The sequence below is a fragment of the Cibotium barometz genome, chromosome 10 (genome assembly GCF_041138505.1).
Source record: "Cibotium barometz isolate CiBa-2024 chromosome 10, ASM4113850v1, whole genome shotgun sequence".
Classification (NCBI taxonomy): Eukaryota; Viridiplantae; Streptophyta; class Polypodiopsida; order Cyatheales; family Cibotiaceae; genus Cibotium; species Cibotium barometz.
Genome location: NC_141055.1, coordinates 27,790,044 through 27,813,997, shown reverse-complemented (window position 1 = coordinate 27,813,997; position 23,954 = coordinate 27,790,044). Strand labels below are relative to the sequence as shown.

The window sequence follows — 23,954 nt, the reverse complement described above, 5'->3', positions numbered from 1 at the left end:
CTTTGATAGAAGCCAGAGAAAGTTATTTGCAAATTGAGGAGAGAGAGTGAATTGTGCTGGTGTTGGTGGTTGTTTAGTGTGACCCCACTAGTGGATTACAATGAAGCTTGGCTGGCTATAGAGGCATTTCATTTTAAAGGCCAAGTCTCTGTCATCGATTCTTTTTGCAGGAGTCTATAAGATGTGGAATCCAAACATAACACTGTTGCGGACAAAATAGGTAATATTTCTTGAAAATGAGAAACATTTGGCATCTTTCAAAGATTCCATCAAAAAAGTTCAGTTTTTACCTCTTTTTAAAAAGTGGTCTACGCATGCATACAACACTACCAAAAAAACTATAATATTTTGGGCACTTTACACATTTCTTACAAAAATTGACATGAAAAAAAAAGACTTCGTTTTGCTTACTTTTTGAGAATATAATTAAAAATCTAACAATAAGTTTTCAACCAAAATAAAGACAATGTTTATTATTTCCATCTTCAATCCATTAAAAAAATGATACAGCTATAAAAAGAAGCTATTTTCTAAACATATAGCTTATGGCATAGTTATGGTTCCTCATAATCATTGCTACACCATCACTAGTTGATGTGTCTTTTCCTGAGAAGGTAGACGAGGCATCCTCTTCTTTACTATCCACAAATACATTTTTTTTCTTCTATGTGTACCCTTTAAGCTTAGACTCCTTGGGTCATCTGCCATGTTAGCATGATTGAGGATGTGACAGAGTACAACTATAAAAAGCTATTTATATGATTATATTAAGCTTGCTTTAAGAAACAAAAGTTTATACTTTCCAAAATACTTTTTTTAAAATATCAGGCAGAGACTTGGGTCGAATCCTATTGGTCACTACATGTGGTATGGATGTTTTAGCTACAACATTTGTGGCCAACTTAATGTTGAGTAAGAACTTCTCAGCTAAGAGTTGATTTTTTTCATCAACTTGAATGTAAAACATCAACTTTTATAAAAATTTGATATTTTTCATCAAGTTGATGTAAAACATCAACTTTATATGCAAAATATCAACTTTCTATGCAAAAGATAAGCTTTTTTACAATACTTGATGTTTTGTATCAACGTTATGCAAAACATCAACTTTCGACAAAACTTGATGTTTTGTATTATCAACTTTGATGCAAACATCAAATTTTATGAAAAATTTGATGTTTTGAATCAACTCAATGTAAAACATCAACTTTTTCATAAAACTTAATGTTTTGCATCAACTTCGATGCAAAACATCAACTTTTAGGCTAAAAAATGATGTTTTGCATCGACTTGATGCAAAACATCAACTTTTCCACACAACTCCATGTTTTGCATCAAACTTGATGCAAAACATCAACTCTACCACAAAGCTTGATGTTTTGCATCAAGTTTCAGATGCTCAAGAGAAGAAAGTTGGAGGATCAGATGTCAATTTTCACAAACGGCCTGTTTTAGTGATTTCGTCTCTTACATCATGCTCAGATGACCTATTCAATAAATTTTGAGTACCAACATGATTATGTTTCGATGCAATGTGCAAACGTCACAAAGCGAGTTGCTGATGCAACAAATTGCTTTGTGATGTCTGCACATCACATTGAAACATAGTTGTGTTGATACTCAAAATTTATGGAATAGGTCATTTGAGCATGACACCATGAATCGAATCGCTAAAACAAGCCGTTTGTAAAAATCGACCTTTAATCCTCCAACTTTCTTCTCTCCGGAGCATCTAAAACTTGATGCAAAACGTCAAGTTTTGTGGTAGAGTTGATGTTTTGTATCAACTTTGATGCAAAACATCGAGTTGTCTTGAAAAGTGGATGTTTTGCATCGCAGTTGATGCAAAACATCAAGTTTTATGAAAAAGTTGATGTTTTACATCGAGTTGATGCAAAACATTAACTTTTCCATAAAACTTGATGTTTTGCATCAAAGTTGATGTAAAACATCAAGTTTTGTGGGAAGTTGATGTTTTGCATAACGTTGATACAAAACATCAAATATTATAATGGAATCACTAAAACAAGCCATTTGTGAAAATCGACCTCCAATCCTCCAACTTTCTTCTCCGGAGCATTTGAAACTTGATGCAAAACATCAACTTTTATGGTAGAGTTGATGCTTTACATCAACTTTGATGCAAAACATCGAGCTGTGTGGAAAAGTTGATGTTTTGCATCAACTTTGATGTAAAACATCAACTTTTAAGGGGCTATTTTTCTTAACTTTGAAATATTTTTACATTTTTATAAGAATTATTTTTATTATTATCACCAATAAATCTGTAAAAGCTCATTTCAAATAGTAGATAGTAGCTAGTAAAATCTTAAAAAATTTTAATTTTTTTTAATAAATCATAGAATTAAAGAAAAAATATGCCTAAGATAAGGTGATATACGTAGAACATAGGTTTAGGGCTAAGGACCTGAAAAATACATATAGTCGCAACCTTTAACTATAAATTTGAGAGGAAGTCATTAAAAAAATGCTTGTCTATAAGCATGTAACCTTTGTATCATAAATAATATCGCTACATAGTAGATGCCAAAAATTCATGATAGCAAAAGAGCTAGATGAGATAATCCATGATGACCTGTAATCCATTGATTAATCTAGATGTGTAAGGCTCCATTGATTTGGAAAACCACGAATCGATTGATTGGCCAATCCATATTTTTGTTCTAATTCAATTTTAAAGCTGAAGAACTATAAGCAAATACACGTGGTGGGACCATCTATGTCGAGGAGGGGGGTGCATGTGAGCCTTGACTTTGCTATACCTATGTGCAGTAGTATGCGCTGCAGCATAGAGGATCTTGAATCTACCATCATCATCGTGAAAGCTCCAAGCTCTTCTCTACCACCATTCCAGAAGCCCTAAGCTCGTCTCTTTTCTCTTTGTACACAGACAATGTCACGAGCGAAGATTGCATCTCTTAGCATCCTTCGCATGTTCTCCAAATAATTATAACTAGAGTTCATTCTACACTACCCGTAGACATACCATCTCTCAACATCCTTCACATGTACTCTAAATAATTATAACTAGAGCTCATTTCTACACTACTCTTAGATATACCATCACCTGCATTCATGATAATGGCTATATGGATCAAACATCAACATATGCATACTATGAATTTTTGCCACCACCACATATGTACATGATATAGGCTACAATTTCTTCTCGCTACCCTTATCCATATTCATAACAAGAATTTCCTTCATGAAAACAAATGCCTATGTAGGTCGAAATTTACACCCATAGGCTATATTATGTCTGTCTCTAAAATTGTCTTGCTGCCGAAAAAATATTTTAATTTTCTACTCTTTTAACATACTTAGGTTTACTCAAAGCCTCCATAGTTACCATCTTCTACATATATATATGAATAGAAGTCTACCTTTACACACCTACAAGTTTACCTCTTTAAACTCTTATCATTAGTTGTATATCATGCCCACTATCTGCTTATAAATAATAGAGCAAATAATTATGTCATGCAAACTATCAAGGTAAGTATATACTAAAGGCTTTGCTATTTGGATCTAGAAATAGATCGAAGGATGTTTGTAGAATTTTTGATGAATTATGGAGCTTATATTGTTATGTATTCTAATATATTTTTAAGTGCATATCAAATAATATACATATTTATGCATAGTGGTAGAATTTTTCCCAAGAAAGTCCATTATAAAAAGTGTCTTACATTCATGAAATATATAAAATAAATTTTTATTTGAAAAAGATTGATATTTTTTTAAGTTATGTAGACTCCTATGTCATTTTGTAAGTTAAGTTTATTTTTTTGTCACAAACAACAGCAGTTTATAAATCTACAAAGGTCACACGTGTTCTCAATCTTGAAAAAAATAGCAAAATTCATGTAATTTTTAAATTTATACATGGAATTCTAGATGTGTTTTCAAAAAACTATGTTTTTAAGCCATTTTTGAGATTTCACACATTTTGGGAGGGAATCTTTTTAGGTAACCCTCCTCAGTTACCTATTTTGCTCGCAACAATGTTACATCATGGTCATTGTATTACTCTTTTGTCACTTTGTAAAATCATTGTACCCTTCTGAGAGAGTGATTCAAGGTAAAATTGAGTCGGTTTTCTTGGAAGGTTAGCATGTGTTGCCCCAAGTTAGAGTGAGTTCAAAAGTTGTTCTACTTTGATTGACTGTATGGTCTGGTGGGTGGGTTTGAGATTAATCTGACAAATATCACAGACTTCATCTTGTTCCTAGTGCCGGTTTACTTGGAGATCAAGACGACTACCATTATTTTGTCTGGTTCTTGAACCACCATTAGGAACTCAATGGAGTCTTCTTGGGCCCTTTTATTTGGCAGTTTAAGGGAGTCAAACCTTTTCTCTTAAGAAGAAACGTTTTCTAATTAGAAGCTTCAAAACGGCTACTTTATTCGAATTTGAATTTTGGGGAAAAAAATGAAATTTAAAATCTAGCAGATAAAACCATATCATGTAACATATCTATGGAAAGCTCTTGATGCGTAGATCACGGATCTGTAATCTCCGCTCAAATCGGAGCTTGTATGTAGAAGTTATGGAGGTCCGAAAATTGTAAAATTGCCCCTCCCCTTTTTGGGGGAAAAAGTGCACCCTTTGACCACTCTTACACCTCTCTTACAAACCATTGGTTTTTGCTTACATGGCGGGCTCCTATTTGTCAAAAAGTTAAACGTTTCCATAACCTCATGGCAAATTAAAGGGCCCAAAAAGACTCCATTGAGTTTCTAATGCATATCCAAAATATTGTTTGTATTGAATTCACCATAGAGATGCTTGGCTCTTTGAGGACTGAGTATGAATGGTTTGTATTGTTGAAGCTCCCCGAATGGATGTATAACCTTCACCTATTCCCACACCTACAAACAAGAGGAGGTCCTATATGTTGAGTTTTGTGAAGAAGAAGATCTTAATTGAATCAATTGTAATTGCAAATCGTGGCTTGTTAGCCATTGTAGCTTCAAAGCATAAATAATGACAACTTCAGCTTAATTAGCTAGATTTCACTGCTATACCAAAATCCGTTGAAAACACTTTTGCTTCCATCCACCATCATAAAGTTTCAATTATACAATTGTCAGAGAAAGTTATTTGCAAATTAAAGAGAGAAAGAAAATTGTGCTAGTGTTGGTGGTTGTTTAGTGTTGCCCCACTAGTGCATTACAATGAAGCTTAGCTGGTATAGAGGCATTTCATTTTAAAGGCCAAGTCTCATTGTCTTGTTATCATCAGTACTTTTTGCGAGTCTATAAGATGTGGAATCCATACATCATGGTCATTGTATAACACTTTTGTCACTTTGTAAAATCATTGTACCCTTGTGACAGAGTGATTCAAGGAAAAATTGAGTCGGTTTTCTTGGAAGGTTGGCATGTGTTGCCCCAAGTTAGAGTGACTTCAAAAGTTTTTCTACTTTGATTGATTGTATGGTCTGGGTGGGTTTGAGATTAGTCTAAAGACAACAAAAATATCGCACACTTCATCTTGTTCCTGGTGTTGGTTTGTTTGGAGATCAAGACGACATGATTTTGTCTTTGGTTCTTGAACCACATATCTAAAATATTGTTTGTATTGGATTCACCATAGAAATGCTTGGCTCTTTGAGGACTGAGGCTTCTCAAATGGATGGATAACCTTCACCTATCCACACACCTACCAGAGGAGGTCCTACAATGCTGAGTTTTGTGAAGAAGAAGATCTTAATTGAATCAATTGTATTGCAAATTGTGGCTTGTTCATAGTAACTTCAAAGCATAAATAATGAAAACTTCATCTTAATTAGCTTGCTTTTTGTGTTGTACCAAAATCCTTGCTTCCATCCACCATTATAAAGTTTCAATTTTACAGTTGTCTTTGAAAGCCAAAGAAAGTTGTGTGAAAATTGAGGAGAGAGTGAATGATTACATTGAAGCATGGCTAGCTATAGAGGCATTTCAATTTAAAGGCCAAGTCTCACATGTTTTGGTGCCCCCGCTGAGGATTGGAGACATTTTGTTTAAGGCTTTGATCTGTAGGTTGGAACCCACTTGGTGATCAACTCAGGACTAGTGGCTGGATTTGGATATGATGTGTTCAGAGGAGAGAAGGGAGAAGATGTCTCCCAATTTTTGAGGAAGATTGAGCTGGTTGCTTTGAACAATAATAGGGATGACAATGCTTACAAGCTAAAGATAGTGGGTTTGCTGTTAGAAGGACTAGCCATGGTGTGGTTTGAGGATGAAGTCACAGATGCTCAAAGAGGAAGCTGAGACAGGTTAAAAGAAGCCCTGAGAGGAAGGTATAGAAAGTCAGATACTCCAGAGGACTTGTGGAGAGAGCTGAGCAGGTTGAACCAAGGAGAGGATGAAGTAATGTCAGATTTTGTTAGTCGATTTAAAGCCGCATGGACGAATATACTCAAAGCTTTTAGAAGAAAATTAGGTTTCTCCCAACTTTCTGAAGGACAAATTTGTTGAAGTGTTGCATGAAAGGATCAAGGAGAAAGTGGAGCTGAAAGATCCACACACATTTGCAGAAGCTGTGAAGATTGCCATGTACCAAGAGAGGAAGATGAGATGGAGAGTTGGTTTGTGTATGCTACCCACTATGCCAGGTAAAGTTGATACATTTGTTTTGTATGATGTGTGTCATGCTAGTAGCAATGTGCACATTGTGGATCACTGTGTGAGTGATGTGTCAGTTGATGCAAAGGCATTGGATCAGTGTGTTTGTGAAGTTACAAAAAATACAAGTTGTATGGTTGTGGACCCAGAGTTAGAGATAGTAGATGATGGCAAAGTGATGGAGGATTACTCAGAGGTTGGTGAGTCTACTATGGAGGGGCATGTGGTCCCTAGTGTGTTGGAGATATCACAGGTACCTGAGTTGGGGGTTGCTTCATCAAAGGATGCCAATGTGAAGTCAACAAGTTTGTCTTGTGATGTGTTAAAGTGTGAAGTAGACAGTATGTCAGAGTTTCCTTTGTATGATGATACAGGTAATGATGATGCTAGCATGGATCAACAATTATATGTGAATGAACATTTGGATAGTGATGTGGATGCTTGTTGGATGACACCTTGGAGGGTGTCTTTGCTTTGCTTGAAGAATCTGTGGATCTAAGTGATGTTGAGCAAGTTGATGCCCGTGTGGATGTTGGAGTATGTGTTGGAGATAATGAGCTTTTGGATGCTGTGAGCAAATTGTGGAATGAAGAAGCTAAGGATGTTGACCAGGAGGTGCAGCAGGTTGTTGACTTGGGATGTTTAGATGACAGTGTTCAGGTTGTTGCTGGAGTTTGGTTTAATGTTGTGGAGGATGGAGATGTGTGTGCACCCATGAAGGATTTTTGGAATATACAAGTATAGTCTTTGGACTGTATGCAGGTGAGCAACAAGAATATATGGTTTTTGATCCAAGGGGAGGGCTACAAGTGCCCTTGGCCATCAAGTTTGGAGTGGCCTCTTTTCCTTTTGATCCAAGTGGAAGGTTCACTTGTTTAGAGTACACAAGGATGTTATGAAACACTTGTTTCACCAGGGGGGTTGGGGCAATATGTGACAAGTTTTTTGTGCTCCATACAAATGATATCTCTACAACTCCAGAAGGATAGGAATGCACTTGGGGGAGTCTGGAAGTGGTCTGGTATAGGCTTGGTTGTGCTTGTTTATGGTTTTGTGTGGTTTAGATTTGTTAGTATGAGACAATTTGCATTTGTTAGCCAAGTGGTGGAAATGAAATCTCCAAAAGATTTGGACCCATAAATTGCCATTATAGTAAAGAGCTTTCCTTTGGAGATACTTCGTTGGAGTACTACATATTGGTGAAACTCTAGCCAAAAGAAGGATAGCATCAACCTCTGTTTTAGATGCTCAAATCACAATGAGACTGTGTCTCATTTACTATGCACTTGTTTGGATATTCCAGACATTTCTTGCTTAGCTGCAAAGAGCCCGCCACAATCATGGTACATATGCACTTGTGAAGATCATGCTGTCAGCAACATGCTTCTACCACCGGTAGCTCTGCACATCTGAGAACAAAAGGCATGCTTCCATATGATCCATACATATACTGAACTCCCATTCCATTTCATGCAGCTCAGACCTACTCAAAAAGGCTGAAGAGAATGAGAGAACCTACCTAAGCATCAACTGCTAAAGGGAACTCAATGGAGCAGCACATTATCAAACCTTGCCTATGAAAACTCTATTACACAGCAGCAGTACATAGCCGTTTTGTGTTGATGAATGCCAGTGACCTAAACAGTGTCTCAACCTTATCTGTTAAGACAAGCTTTAGATGGCAGGCTTTAGATTTCTGGCCAAAATAGATCACAAAAAAATGCAGCTTAAGCACTGACGCTTAAAATAGTACCTGTCACAATTATTACTCATATGCAAATATATCTCTGGCTTTGGACATGTGACCTCATTTTTCCATAACAAAGATGTGCACAAGCAAATGATCCTGCTCTTTTGGCACCATTAACTTCTAGTCAAAGAGCGAAGTGAAGAAATACAGCTTCAGCACCAATGCCATGCCCAATTGAAGTAAGAAAGTGCACATCACAATCAATATCCATCTATCACTCTGGCTTTTGATGTGCGACCTCATGTTGAGAGCAAGGAAGGTTGCAGAAGCAAAGCCTGCCAACCCAACAATGATCCATCTGAAAATCTCTATCGGCACTGCAGAGAGGAACTGCACATCATCATTGAAAGAACCATCATCAGTGTCAAGCTATAAAACTTCTGACGCATACATGCACACTACAGCAACAATAAAGACTCTTAATCACCAGACCATAGCAGCATCTACAGGAGTATAGGAAGTAGCTATTCAAAACAGGGGAAGTAGTAGAATTATAGGCAGGAAGGGGGTACATTCCACTGTCCACATGGAAGTCATGAAAAGTGAGCTTACCGAAGCTGGAATGAAGATGAAGAGAGAGTAGCCATACAAGCACCATAGCTGTACCAGCCCAGATGTAACTCCAAAATAGTTGAGAAGAAAATATAACGCCAATGGCACCAAGAACTCATATCCATAAAACATGCCTGCAGACCAGGTTACTTTATTTATGTCATACTTCCAAGACTCATCCTTCAGTTTGTGAGAAAGATACGATGCAAAGTTGCCAAGGGCTGCTGCAACAAAGATCAAGGTGGTACAGATCCAGAAAGGCCCGTATCTGTGGACAATTTATCACCAGCAACCATTAGTATCTTCAAAATTCGAAAAGAAAAACATTATAATAAAGCCAATCATTAGAAAGTTGAAACATAGAAAAATTACAGATCATGTGACTGTCAAGGAGATGATAAAAAAGTTTCAAGAGAAAAGAAGCACAAGTTGAGCTCTGCATAGGTTTTAAAAAGTTTTCCATTCCATAAATGGGGTTAGTCAATGATAAAACATGGTCAATAACTAGATATCAAGAAAAATTGTTTTGTCATGCGATTGGAGGTTGATGGCTTCTGGATTCATAATGATAGTTAGCCTATGGATAGCTTACAGTTTTGCAGTTGATACAATATGAAAGCCATGAGGAGCAATAGAAACAAGGACCATATGCAAGTGTTCCAGTCTCAAATCAAGTACCACTTCCTATCTAACATGCAACTGGAAGGTGTGATACCCTAATGTGTTTAAGCTCCTTCAGCTTTGCCTTTATCTCTTTATTGGTTTTGGCTAAAGCTTGTTTTTCTGTTTCCCACAGTCCATTACACTAAACGGGGGTGAGATACCTAATCAGTGCGTCCAAAGTGCCAGATACACTAAAATAAAACCTTTGCTTACCCACTTCAAGATTTGAGGGGACAAAGTTCCTCATAAATTTACTGATTTTTTTCAATCTAAGCTATCCTAAGAATTACTTCCTCGAAGAAGGAACAATCATAGGACTGAGCTTGTTCCTGCCAAGCACAAAAAAATCTTCAAAAGCAATATTAATTGAGTGCTAGCTAAGAGGGAGAATTTCCAGCATGGAAATATTTTACGTGGCTCTATAAGATGAGAGATTTTTATGGCAAATAGTTTACGCTTTGTGTCGTGTTGTATCTGTTGTCTAGGCCCACTAAACATGTGCATGTGGCTTGTATTTGGACATGGACATTGCATGGATTCTATTGCCTGTGAATGTCTGGCTTTTGAGGATACACAACAAATCCAATACGCAAGTGGCTAACAAAATTTACTTATTTTTTGCACTGATATTTGACTTTTGAGTTTTACATGACATAAATATTAACCTTACCCTATCTTTTAATTTTTTGTTATGTGTTTTCACCCTTAGCTTTTGTAGGTGACCTCAACAATAAAGCTTAGAGTTGTAAATAGATTGGTTTTGTTCTTAAAAACGCCCACAAGGCGCCAATGAGGTGATAGCTCAAGTGGTGAAGGTGTTTGCCTAGGACCAAGAGGTCCTGGGTTCAAAACCCCCCTTGGTGCTTCCTCGGCGGCATCACCTACGGGCAGTAAAAATTGAGTAACTATGGGAGGATATCGGGCCCAAGGCCAGTCGAAAAACACCCACGAGGCTCTAAGTAGGTTATGCGTTGAGAAGGGGTGCTTTTTGGCTAGCGTTCAACTGCGATGCCTTTTTTAGCCCCCACACGCTTCCCAAGGCAGTCCCAAAACTTCTTGGACGTTTTTTTTGCTACACCATGTCTCAAGGCAGACTGTAAGAAATTACAACTTGTCTATGAACATTTACTGATCTTCACAAAGAACACGATTCAGCAAGGTAGAAAGACGAAGAATGAAACTTGTTGCAAATCAAGATTCCAATTAATGGCAACTATTTTCCACTTGTGTGCTCCAGTAAGGAAGCTTAGATGATGATCTGGAAAGACACTGAGATGAAGGTTGTATGCACTGTGAAAGAAATGCCCACATGCACTGAGGGTTGATCTGAATATGATGGAAGCTACTAAACCAATCTATATATACTGCCGAAGGGCAATCCTATGACAAGTCGGCCACCTTCGTCAACCACCTTATCTTGGATCCACCCGGACCAAACCGACCATAACACCCAACTAGGGTAATATTAGACTCAACAAGAGAATTAGAGTCTTTTGTTTCGCCTAATATTACTCCAATCCCATCTGGGGACGTCTGGGCGCCTGTTCGGGACCATCTGTCCCAGGAAGATCTCCATCTACCCGTGGTGAAGTCCGATAATATCAGCCCACACTTGCATGTAGCCTAGTTGGCATGATGCCAAACCTATCTAAGACGTCTCTTACCCATCCGGTTACATATGGCCCATCCCCAATGTGGAAAACCGGGGTCTATCGGACGTTTGTGCTACTCATACATAGAGCGGCTTCTCCTCATAGAGGGGGCCTTACAACATAGAGCTAGTCGGTACCTACCCAATCAAGATAACAAGGGTGGAGCATTGATTTCCAACATAGAGAAAGGGTTGAATGGTGATTGTATGAACAATTGCACCCTGCAAATGAGAAACGATCCAGCCTCTAGTAGCAGGCTGCCATTGCTGATACAGGTAATCTCCCACTGGTTTATTCCCATTTGAGCAAATATCATCATTGATTTGAAAAATCTACTTGGGCAACGTGCAGCTGACATTGCATGTGGTAGCTAGCAAAAAGCAGTCACAAAGACAAGGTGCTCCTGGGCCTTAAGTCGGGTTAGTGGGGAATCACACCATGGCATCTAATGTAGTTGCTTCCCAATTGGGGCCACTGTCCATAATGAAAGAGTGCACGCATCACACAGCGTCGAAGCAAGCTCCTCCATAGAAGGCAAAGGAACCAACAACACATCCTAGTCACTGGTTGTCGAAGAAAAAAACGGAGGCGAAACAATAGGAGACAAATCCCCCTCAGAAGCTGTGAGCAAAGATAGCCCACTGTCTTCCTCAAAACATTACTAGAGATATCATCTTGGCAAGGAGAAGTATGCACAGAAACTGAAGGCAAGGCAACAGGAGAAACAAACTCCTCAGATGCAGTGAGCAAAACTAGCCCACTATCCTTCGCTGCAAGAACATCTCCAAAAGAAGTATCCACAAGATCACTGGCTGCATAGCACCCAGAAGTAGAAACCATCTGCCGATCACTGGCATCACCATACAGGTCACAAAGCAACTGCCACACATAGAAAGTAGAAGCATCATCAAGAGAGTAGATGAAGTGTCGAAGAACCGAATCCTGACAATTCAGGAGGAGAAAGCCATAGATCTTTCCATCAGTCTTCCTCCACCGACACACATCCTCCGCAGAGGCAAGGTCCGGCAAGCACCGATTCTTGTACAAGAGAAACTCCATCAAACCATACTCCCTGAGAATAGAAGTAACCTGAAACTTCCATGACTGAAAGTTACCACCATCCAACTTGTCTCCCTAATCTAGGAAATAACAAGAAAGTGGTACGGGAGCCAAATCTGAAGCTGTCATCATTGATCCAACCAATAGGACCAAACCTCATAACATAAAAAACTGTCCAAATCAGAAAACGCTGATGGAGGTCCCTTCCTCCCACCAAAACACAGCCCTAAGAGGCTGGACAGCACCCAAAAATCCTCCTGTAGCAAAAAACGCAAAAGCTTCTGTCGACTGTACCTCCAACCTTGAGGCCACCAAAAGAGGGAAGCAAAAAATGCAGATTTGATATAGAGAGAAAAGGCAGCCACACAGGCCCTGGGAATATGCTGTAAGAGGGTGCAAGAGGGAAAGGCATCAACCAGGACTGTAGCTTGGGCTCTCCTCGAGAGAAAAAACGCACAATCTCAGAAGAAGACGTGTCCACCATGACTGAATATACTGAAGCAATACAGTCCCAAGTAAGAGACACAAGCAGCCTCATAAGTGAGGGAGCAAAAGATAGACTAAGCAAGATGAAAAAGTGGGAGGCCAGCCCACCTATTTATAGGTGGGGAGAGCTGGCCGACTGGAACTGCAGAAGCTGGCCAACTGGACATCTGAAGCTGGCTGACTGGGAAAAAGGCATCCAGGCTGGGGTTTTGTTGAGCATCCTCAAAGGTTTTTAATCGGTCTTTCCCTTTTGGACTAATGAAGAGGGGAGCCAATCCATCTTCCGTCCCTATTGTGGAGTAGGGTGTACACACCGTCACATACATAGAATTCTCGATTTTGCATCCATGCTCCTTTTGCATCCTGTGTCACACTTCGGAGGAAGCATAATACTGCAAATCCAACACAATTGCATACATCATGGCATCATACACCCCTGTCTGATACATCATGTCATAACATAAATCTCATGAAAACATCAAGAGAGATTCCTGCAGAATACACAGCACTAGGGGTCAAAGATCCCCCCCCCCCCACACACACACACGGTAAACTATATTACCTAAAGAGTGTTCTCGTACAAGATGATGCGGTAGCCAGGAACCACATCAACTCGTCTTACCGAAAAATTCCAGTAAACGTGAATAAACAAATCAAACAAACGAGTTTCTCACAGCACCGCTCTTCAAAACAAAACAACCACTCCAATAAGTAGTATCTTGCCACAGCCAGGCCAGAGAACACTCCCACCAGGAGCTTCCGTAGCCACCAAGCATCGCCCAGATATTTTGAGGACTACGAGGCACTCAATCCTACAAACACGCTCGAGGGTCCACCCTAAGTGCTGTCCACACTGGTTTTCAGCATGACCAGCCATGCATAGATCCTGTTCTTTCTCTGTGCACCACACAAACACAGAGTGTCTTCCAGACTTTTTCCATGAGTATAGACATTGTTCCACGGTTTCCAGAGGCCAAAACTCTGATTTTCAGCCTCCAAACTGTACAGCCAGAAGAGAGAGAAGAGAGAATGTTTTGCTAGTTTCCAATCAGTGAAAGGACCACCTGGGAGTAATCGATCAGCATAGAAGATGTCAAAACAGCCATGATTTTTTAGTTTTCAGCACCTTGGTATGAGTGGCCTACAGATTATGAGAGCTAGTAGCAAAACGTTTTTGCCTATAGGGGCCTTGGGAGCAGTCGACCAACCCATAGAAGCATGAAGAAGCAATCGACCAGGCCTGGTATTGCTGAATAAGCAGAAAATCTGCCAAGAAATCAACAGTTCTCGCGACAAAATAGCTCCAAAATCCGAAGGCTCTTGGTTCAAGGCAAACAACAAGGCACCCATCTCATCTCTTGGGGTGACCTGTACAGCATGTTTGTGGACTGAAAACAGTGCTGTTCAGTCCAATTCAGCAAGGTTCTTCGCGACAGATTTGAAGGCAAACAGTATCTAAACCTACGTGAAGCCTGTGGCTCTAGAGTCTAAGGGTGGAACCTTCGGGTGGCCAGAGCCAAGGTTTTTTCATGGCTGGTTATTCGGGACAGCGCCACTGCTAGAGGGTGTGACCACATACTAGAGTGTGGCTGTGCCCAAGGAGCTCTTGGAAGGTTGAGATTGAAGTCTCAGGCAATTGTTTGATTTGTTTTCACCATATTCTCGATGTGTCTGGTGCCAGACTGAAGAGTGTTTACTCTCTAGCACCCGTTCTCCTGTGCCGGAACACTCTGTTGCTAAGAAAGATACCTCAGGGGGAGGCTGGCCCAACCTCAGCCCCTAGTGTTGTGTTTTGTGCAGGTTTTCATATTGTTGTTTCAGTGGTTTCAAAGTATGATGATGTATTGTCGGATGCTATGTATTATGCTATGATGTTATGTATGGGATAAGGTTTTCTGTGCACACGCTTCCGTATTTGTGACAGTGGTATCAGAGCTTCGGTTCTCTAGTCTGTAGTAAACCCTATTTTCAGGGGTAGCACATACAGCATTCCGGGCACAGAAGATTACTATGTTGGCAGAAATTTTTGATCTGCAATCATGGCTGAACATGTGAGTGACGATGAGCATGTGATGAACACACCCGACAGGAAGATGCAGGATGAGGTGCTCAAGGATGTACACAACAAACCACTTGCCACACCACTTACTGATGTATTGTCTAAGTTGGACACTTTGAGACACCAAGTTAGGCGATATCGTGATGAGACTGCAGCACTGAGGGCCATACAAGATGATCCTGATGCACAGAGGGTTTTGCAGTCTAAAAAAAAGAGCAATACAGATGGCGAGGTCTTCGAGGCCATAGCTGCACAGTTGGGATATCCGAATCCCAAGGAATTGGCCAAGTCTTATTTGCAAGAAAAAGGAGAGATGAAGAAAGATGTGTCTCAACATGCCACTCATGCAAACTCTAAGGAGTCTGATGATGCCTCCTCTCACTCTCGGAAAAACGGGAACACTCCAAGCATGAAGGCTCTTCTCATTCCCGGAGTAAGAGAGACAGATTTGATTCCCCTGACAGGTCACGCAATAGGAAGAAGACCCAAGAATTCAAATCAGGGGATAAGGACATTAAGTTTGAAAATTTCCATGGGAAGATGGATACCACAAAGGCTCTTTCTTTTGTCGGGCAATCTGAGATAGCCTTTTGTGATGGAGACTTCACAGAGAAGTCTTAGCTGCAACATGTGGGCATGCACTTGAAAGATACGGCCAATGATTGGTGGATGGCCAAGTTGTTGGATGGCACTACACCTCTCTCTTGAACTGATTTTAAGAGACAATTTTATGCACAGTTTTTGCCACCAAACTTTACTAAGAATGTGAAGAAGGAATGGGATTGGCTTAAGCAGGAAGAGGGAGAGTCTGTGCAGACTTATGTGGGCAAATTTTCGAAGGTGTTGCTGATGGTAACTTCCCTCATGTCTCTTGATGAAGAAGAGAAGAAAAGAAAGTTTGAAGCTAGCTTGCACTCTGTAATACATGACAGCCTTGAGGTGTATCCAAATCAGACACTTCAAAAGCTCATTCATTCGGCTACTGTGGCAGAAGGGTTGCATGTTTTGCCCAAAAACATGCCATTTTTAGATCCATATAAAGGCAAGAAGAGGGCTGGTTATGACCAGAAAAAAGGAGGGACAGCCCCATAAAAGTGACTAGAAAGGTTCCTCAGATACAAAGGCTCGTTTAAGAAGCCGGGGAGTAAATTATTTGATCATGGGCTGTCCAAATAGCAGAGGCTTGAGTATGTATGAGATGGGAAATGCTTTGGATGCGGCAATAAGGACCACTTGAATCTTAAGTGTCCAAAGAATCCCAAGAATACAGGGGACAAGACAGAGAAGCCTAATGTGAATGTGATTCCCAATGTTCAGGGAAATACGAGGAAGCCTGCTTAGAGCAGAACCATATGCAAGGCTTGGGGGCAACTGAAGGATCAGCCCGCTCTTTTCCTTTTTGATGATGCATCCACATATAATTTCATCTCTGAAGAGATGGTTGCCGCTATTGGGTTAAATGTATCAGATTATGGTATGCAAATGAATGCTGATGCCGCTTTTGCTGGTAAAGGTGTTAATGTAACTCCTATCATTGGGAAACTTCGCATTCATATCCACGGCTATCTAGATCATGAGAGCTTTTTGGTTGCTCCACTCACGGGATGTGATGTATTGTTGGGGATGCCTTGGCATGCTCGTATGGAGCCAAAGAAGGACTATAAGTCCAAGAAAATTGCCTTTTTGCATAGAGATAGGGAAGTGGTCATAGATGCTTGTGCTCCAAGAAGCACCATACCTATGAAAAAGTCTACTTGTTCTTACTTGGTTTTTGTCAGAGATGAAGTTGAACATGCTCAAACTAATGTAAATGTGTATCATTTAACGCATGAAAGATTAAAGTTCTTGCATGGTTTTAGAGATTGCTTTTGTGATGCTTTGCCTGGTGAGTTACCAACAAAGAGACCCAAAGATCATCGCATTGATCTAATTCCGGGCAGTTCTCCTCCTAATAGGCCACCTTATTGGGTGAGTGCCAATCAACAAGAGGAGATTATGATGCAAGTTAATGACTTGCTTGAGAAAGGGCTAGTATGCCCTAGTTCTCCTCCCTATTGTTCACCAGTTTTATTGGTACAGAGGAAGGATGGTTCGTACCACGTGTGTGGATTATCGTGCCTTGAATAAAATCACGATTAAGAACAGGTTTCCTATTCCACGCATAGATGATATTTTTGATAAACTAGGAGGAGCTGCTTGTTTTAGCCACATTGATCTCAAAAGTGGCTATCATCAAATCAGAGTGGCACCTCAGGATGTCCATAAGACGACTTTCCGAACTGCTTTTGGGCTATATGAGTTTTTGGTAGTGCCTTTTGGCCATACTAATGCTCCCGCCACTTTTAATCGAATGATGGACCGCATATTCAGGAAACACCGGAAGTTTACTGCCACATTCTTTGATGACATCATTGCCTTCTCAAAGAATGAGGAAGAGCATAGAGAACACTTGGCGACAGTTTTTGAAGAGCTTAGACAGCATAAGCTCTACATAAATGGTAAGAAGAGTGAATTCTTCTTATCTAAGATTCATTATCTTAGTCATATCGTATCCAAGGATGGGATACATATGGATCCAAGAAAAATATGGGCTATCTAGGATTGGCCAGAGTTGAAGTTGGTTCACCAAGTCAGAAGTTTTCTTGAGTTATGTGTATACTACAGGAGGTTTATCAGACACTTCTCTAAGATTGTGAAACCGGCCTCTGGTAGAAACCAAAGTGCGGTAGTCACCCTTCCACTTGTAGTCCAAATATAAAAACAAATTTAATTGGAGCTAGAGTGCCCCAAAACTGTAATGAGAACGACACCTGTTGGCCCCAAAGCTTGGCGCCCCTTTCGGTATTTCTTTATTCAAATTCAAAGTGATGTAAAGCTGAGTACAACAAAACCAGCCAGGAGAATACACCTATATGTCCAATCTGGCAGCCCACAAGACCTCTTAGCACAGAGGATTCACACACAGATCTGTGTCCCACAAAAGCAACACTCTGTGTTTCCCTCAGATCAGCCAAGACCATTCAGCAGGGCAGCCTTGAGCACACATCTGGCATATCCCATGTACATGGTTCCACAACTCAGCACAAACATACATCCACTGTCCAATCTCTGTTTCCACCCTTTCAATCTGCCATACCCCTCCTCTCACAAGGGGCCAGATAGCACAACTCTGCAGCAGAGCAGACATAAGCCAATGGAAAGAAAGAAAGATGGACAAGTTCAGAGCTTACCAAATCAGCACGTGGTTCTGCACCCGTGAGGCTGATTGTACCAGTCTGTACATGCCAGAGACTGTCTATACTTTTCCTCCCTGCAACCACTTGACTGTTGCACCAACCAAGCTCTGGAAAAGCTCTGCCTGCAACTGTTGCACCGCCCACTACTGTTCAGGTCTGAACAGAGCTGAAACTGGCTGCACCTGTCCGTACAGGTCAGTAAATCACCACTGTACCTGTCCGTACAGCCTCTGCAGCCACATGTACCTACAGGACAGCACTTACACAGCAGCCGCCTGCTGTCTATTCTTGCCAACGCAGACTGTACCAGCGCCGCCAGACCCTGCACCTATCCGTACACCTGTACCAGCTGTCCGTACAACTGTACCTGCAGCACAGCCGCCGCCAAAGCCTGCAGCACAGCATGCACCTGCTTTCAGCCCCTGTCAGCGCCGCCTGTACCTGCAGCAGTCGTACCCTGTACAGACAGCCTACACGTGGACTGTACGGCCTGTCTGTACGGGCTCTTCTGTGCGCAGCCAAAAACCCCCAGCAGCAACCGAATGCAGTCGACCTTCCTCTCCACGCTTGCAGCTTGCACGTAGTTTGCACGCCTCTCCAAAAAGCAAGAGAGAGAGAGAGAGGGATGATAGAGGCGTGTAACTCCAAAAGTGGAGTTGCCTCTCTCCAAAAATATCCTAGGGCCCAACTTTAATATTTATTAAAGTTTCCTAGGACCACTAAGGCCTAGGGGCCACCCCAAGGTTAGAACATTAAAAATGTTAACGTTCTTGGTCCCCCTTCACACCTGAGGATGTCCACACATCATTTCCTTTGTCCGGGCACCCCAAATGTGAATCATTTAATATTTATTTTGCTCTGCAACCACCATGCCCACACTTGTGCTGTTCCATTTTCACAAGGTCATGACATACCCCCCTCTTGAAAAATGGCAAGCGTCCTCGATTGCATTCTGGTGATACAGCACAAACAACCCTCTCCAGAATAAACTCGTCATCCGTGGATCACGGTCACTAATGATAGACGTAGGCAAGCCATGATACTTGAAGATGTTCGCCATGAACAACTTCACCATATGATCAACTTTGATCGTCTTACGCACAGGAATGAAATGAGCCTGCTTACTGAACCTGCATATGATAGTCCAAATGCCATCATTTCCCGTTTGTGTACGTGGAAGATCAAATATAAAATCCATGGCAATGCTCTCCCAAGGTCTATCTGGAATAGGTAAAGGTTGTAATAACCCTGGTGTCTTTTGACGGTCAAACTTTACCTTCTGACATACGATGCATTGCCTTACAAAAGCATCAACATCTCTTCTCAAGGTTGGCCAATAAAAAAAAGTCTCCATTGCTTTTATCGTGGCGTCAATACCTCTATGACCTGCATACGGTGGAGCATGACTTTCAATCATAACCTTGAGTCGCAATGTCTTGGTAACACACAGTCTGCCATGCATCAATAAAAACCCATCTCTGAGAGTATAGTGCTCATGCCGCTGACCCTCAGATATCTGATCATACAACCTGTCAAAGTCCTCATCATGGGCATACTGCTCTTTCATTTCATCAAGCTCATGATGATAAGCAAGTGAAACTGCTAAGACCTGTGGCTTGCGTGACAAAGCATCTGCCACAACATTCTTTTTGCCTTCCACTTGCACAATCTGGAAGTGAAACATAGACAAAAAGTTTGCCCATCGCATATGCTTCTCTGAAAGCTTAGTTTGCGTGAGGAAATAACGCAAGGTCTGATGATCTGTCTGCACAGTGAAATCAGCCCCAAGCAAATAGTGTTTCCATGTAGAAAGAGCATGAATTACAACCAACATCTCTTTCTCATAAACCTATAAATGCTTCTCGGCATCTTGCAATATTCTACTCTCATAGGCTATTACATGTCCTTCCTGCATGAGAACTGCCCCAATGCTACTTCCACATGCATCACACTGGACAACAAAAGCCTTTCGGAGGTCCGGTAATACCAATACTGGATCCGAAGTAAGCTTTTCTTTAAGCTTTTTGAAGGCTGTAATTTCCTGATCAGCCCATCTAAACGGAGTTGCCTTCTTTGTTAAGGCATGAAGGGGCAAAGCAATTTCAGCAAAATACCGTATGAAGTTGCCTTCTTTATTAAGGCATGAAGGGGCGAAGCAATTTCAGCAAAATACCATATGTACCGCCTGTAATAGGAACACAATCCTAGAAAGCTGCGTACATCATGCACGGTCCTCAAATCTGGCCAGTTAAGAATTGCTTCCACCTTCGATGGATCCATACGGACTCCATTCTTAGACACAATATGCCCCAAGAAGTGTATCTCTTGCAAGAAAAACTCACTCTTCTTGCCATTAATAACCTTGATGGTATTCTTGTTCAGCGCTCTGTAATCAATACACATGCGCCAAGAACTATCCTTCTTTTGCACTAAGAGTACGGGTGAGCAAAAGGATGCTGAGCTAGGCTGTATCAACCCTTTATTCAAAAGCTCCTGTACCTGACTCATAATTTCTTCTTGTTGGGCTGCACTAACACGGTACGGCGGTCTATTTGGTGGAAAACTACCAGGAATTAGATCAATGGCATGATCTTCTTGCCTCTCCGGAGGAAGTTCCCCTGGCAATGACTCCGAAAAACAATCTTGGAACCGACATAAGAAATCAGTCCTGTCCTTATCTAACATAGACAAATTAGACTTAGACTCATCATCTTTTGCATCCTTTACATAAATCAAGTACGCGGAAAGATGCTTTTTCATTTACTGATGAAATTGCCGAAGCTGATACAATAGGAACAGATTCCCCTTTAAGTTTTACATCCAAAATATGTTCTTTCCCTCTATGAGTCAAAGTGATCTTCCTATTGTATGTATCCACCACCGCATGTACTTTGTGGCACCATGGCATTCCCAACAAAACATCACATCCATCAAGTGGCATGATGAAAAACTCTTCGCTGTCCACATAACCCTGCAAATGAAGCCTGAGCTTCCCAATGATAGGAGTAACGGGTTCTGCATACCCTGGACAAGCCATGTTAGCCTCATATAACGGCCCCATCTCCTCTGCACGAATCCCCAATCGGCCAGCCAAATCTGGTGAAATAAAGTTGGCTCTAGCACCTGTATCAAAGAATATCAAGGCATTTTGATCTCTCACTTTGCCCCATGCCCTGCACAACTCAGTCTCTTCACCACCTGGCTGTTCCCCAACAAGATCAGGAACTAACCCTGCAGAAGGTTTTGGTTTCTTTGACTTGGGCTCTCCTTTATTGTCAGAGTCCTTTTGGGACTTTCTCTTGGGACAATTAAAAGACATATGTCCCTCTTCTGTACAGTAAAAACATTTCCGAGCATCTCTCAAAGACTGTCTCTCCTCAGGAGTTCTCTTGGGCATTGGCAACTTCTTATACCACGTCTCTGTAGACCCTTTTGCATCACGCGAAGCATGCCCACACTTTTCAGATTTCTTGCTCGAGTTCTTACTGCCTTTAAATCCAGATGAGACTCCAGTGAGTAACGCATTAGCTGTCATAGCATTCTCTATCATCTGTGACATGTTTGTTACTCGAGTCTTTATACAATAGTCACGCACCTCCTTGGGCAGCCCACAACAATACTTCTCTACCTGCTCAGACAAAGGCACTGCACGGTAAGAAGTAATTGGGAGTAAAGCTTCCCAAAATTCTTGTTGTAATCTTCCAGATTTTCACATTTTGATGCATCCAACTTGTGCCATGCTGTCATTACATCCACCTCAAAAGTAGATGTGAGCCATACGGAAGAGAACACCTGTTTAAATTGTACCCAAGTAGATGGTGCTATGCCCTGCAAAAGAAGAGTAGACCACCACTGCAATGCATTGCCTTTGAGAAAAGTCGCAGCTTTTCTCACCTTAGAGGACTCCGTGTAATTACCACCAGAAAAAGCAGCATCAAACTGCTGTAAAAAGGTAAGTGCTTTTAACTTATCTTTGGCTCCACTGAATGTATCAAATTTCACAGCAGCTCCCCCTTCCTTATAATCCTTCGCCTTACCCATAGGCGTTAGATTATCGTATGGAAGTGGCTTCACAAGATTGCTACCCCCAGCATTCATGCCCATCATAGGGTCAGCATTACCAATTCCCACACCTGGCATGCCATACATTCCAGCCATGTTTCCAAACATACCATTATGCATACCGAGCTGCATGCCCCCATACATATTTGCTTGCATCCCAGGTTGCATGCCCCCAGACATGTTTCCTTGCATTCCAGACTGCATACCACCATACATATTCCCCTGCATACCAGGCTGAAAATTTACTCCAAAAGTCCTTGGCATACCCATGCCTCCCTGAGGATAACCCCCAGTCATGGATTGGAACACAGAGCCACCACCAAAATAACCTGGATGCATAGACTGCTGAGGAATAGATGGCTGTCCAAAGAAGGAACTCTGAGAGTTAGCACCAAAAGCATGCTGCATGTTCGGAAACTATCCAAAAGATGGATCCTGTGGGAAGGCACGGAAGGTTCTTAGAACGCACCTTCTTCTTCTTCTTTTCAGGCTCAGTACAGGATCTCATAAATTCAGCAAACTTCTCACTTTGTGTGAGCTGCATAAACACATCCATAACACCAGCCAAACGATTTTTAAACTGAGCATCATCTTCCTCTTTACTAGGCATATCTTCTGGCTGTGTTACATCCTCATATTGCTCATCATCTACAGCCTGTTCTCCTGCAAGAATATCCTCAGATTCATTTCTCTCAGGAGAGGTCTCTTGCTCTTCCTCTTCATTATAAAAATATTCGTCTTCTGTATCAGACATGTTGCTGAATTTTTCAGCGATGACTTTCCTCGAGTCAACCCACGAGCTCACCCCCTTAAGAAAGTTGATGATGGGTCCCGGCAACGGAACCTTGAAACCGGCCTCTGGTAGAAACCAAAGTGCGGTAGACTAGCAGTCACCCTTCCACTTGTAGTCCAAATATAAAAACAAATTTAATTGGAGCTAGAGTGCCCCAAAACTGTAATGAGAACGACACTTGTTGGCCCCAAAGCTTGGCGCCCCTTTCGGTATTTCTTTATTCAAATTCAAAGTGATGTAAAGCTGAGTACAACAAAACCAGCCAGGAGAATACACCTGTATGTCCAATCTGGCAGCCCACAAGACCTCTTAGCACAGAGGATTCACACACAGATCTCTGTCCCACACTCTGTGTTTCCCTCTGATCAGCCAAGACCATTCACCAGGGCAGCCTTGAGCACACATCTGGCATATCCCATGTACATGGTTCCACAACTCAGCACAAACATACATCCACTGTCCAATCTCTGTTTCCACCCTTTCAATCTGCCATACCCCTCCTCTCACAAGGGGCCAGATAGCACAACTCTGCAGCAGCAGACATAAGCCAATGGAAAGAAAGAAAGATGGACAAGTTCAGAGCTTACCAAATCAGCACGTGGTTCTGCACCCGTGAGGCTGATTGTACCAGTCTGTACATGCCAGAGACTGTCTGTACTTTTCCTTCCTGCAACCACTTGACTGTTGCACCAACCAAGCTCTGGAAAAGCTCTGCCTGCAACTGGAGATGCACCGCCCACTACTGTTCAGGTCTAAACAGAGCTGAAACTGGATGTACCTGTCCGTACAGGTCAGTAAATCACCACTGTACCTGTCCGTACAACCTCTGCAGCCACCTGTACCTACAGGACAGCACTTACACAGCAGCCGCCTGCTGTCTATTCCTGCCAGCGTAGACTGTACCAGCGCCGCTAGACCCTGCACCTGTCTGTACACCTGTACCAGCTGTCCGTACAACTGTACCTGCAGCACAACCGCCGCCAAAGCCTGCAGCACAACATGC

The 23,954-nt window shown here is 41.5% G+C and overlaps 1 protein-coding gene across 1 annotated transcript in view; it reads right to left on the bottom strand.

Annotated features, from left to right (window-relative positions):
• Positions 1 to 8,199: 8,199 nt before the first annotated feature.
• LOC147634739 (uncharacterized) overlaps positions 8,200 to 23,954 on the bottom strand; it is a 52,788-nt gene continuing 37,033 nt past the window's right edge. The window contains exons 5-6 of the mRNA XM_086803910.1: positions 8,942 to 9,209; positions 8,200 to 8,719 (exon numbers count right to left, since the gene is read on the bottom strand). Of these exons, the coding sequence (XP_086660036.1) occupies positions 8,510 to 8,719; positions 8,942 to 9,209 (478 nt within the window). The 3' untranslated portion in view covers positions 8,200 to 8,509. The remainder of the gene's footprint in view (positions 8,720 to 8,941; positions 9,210 to 23,954) is intronic.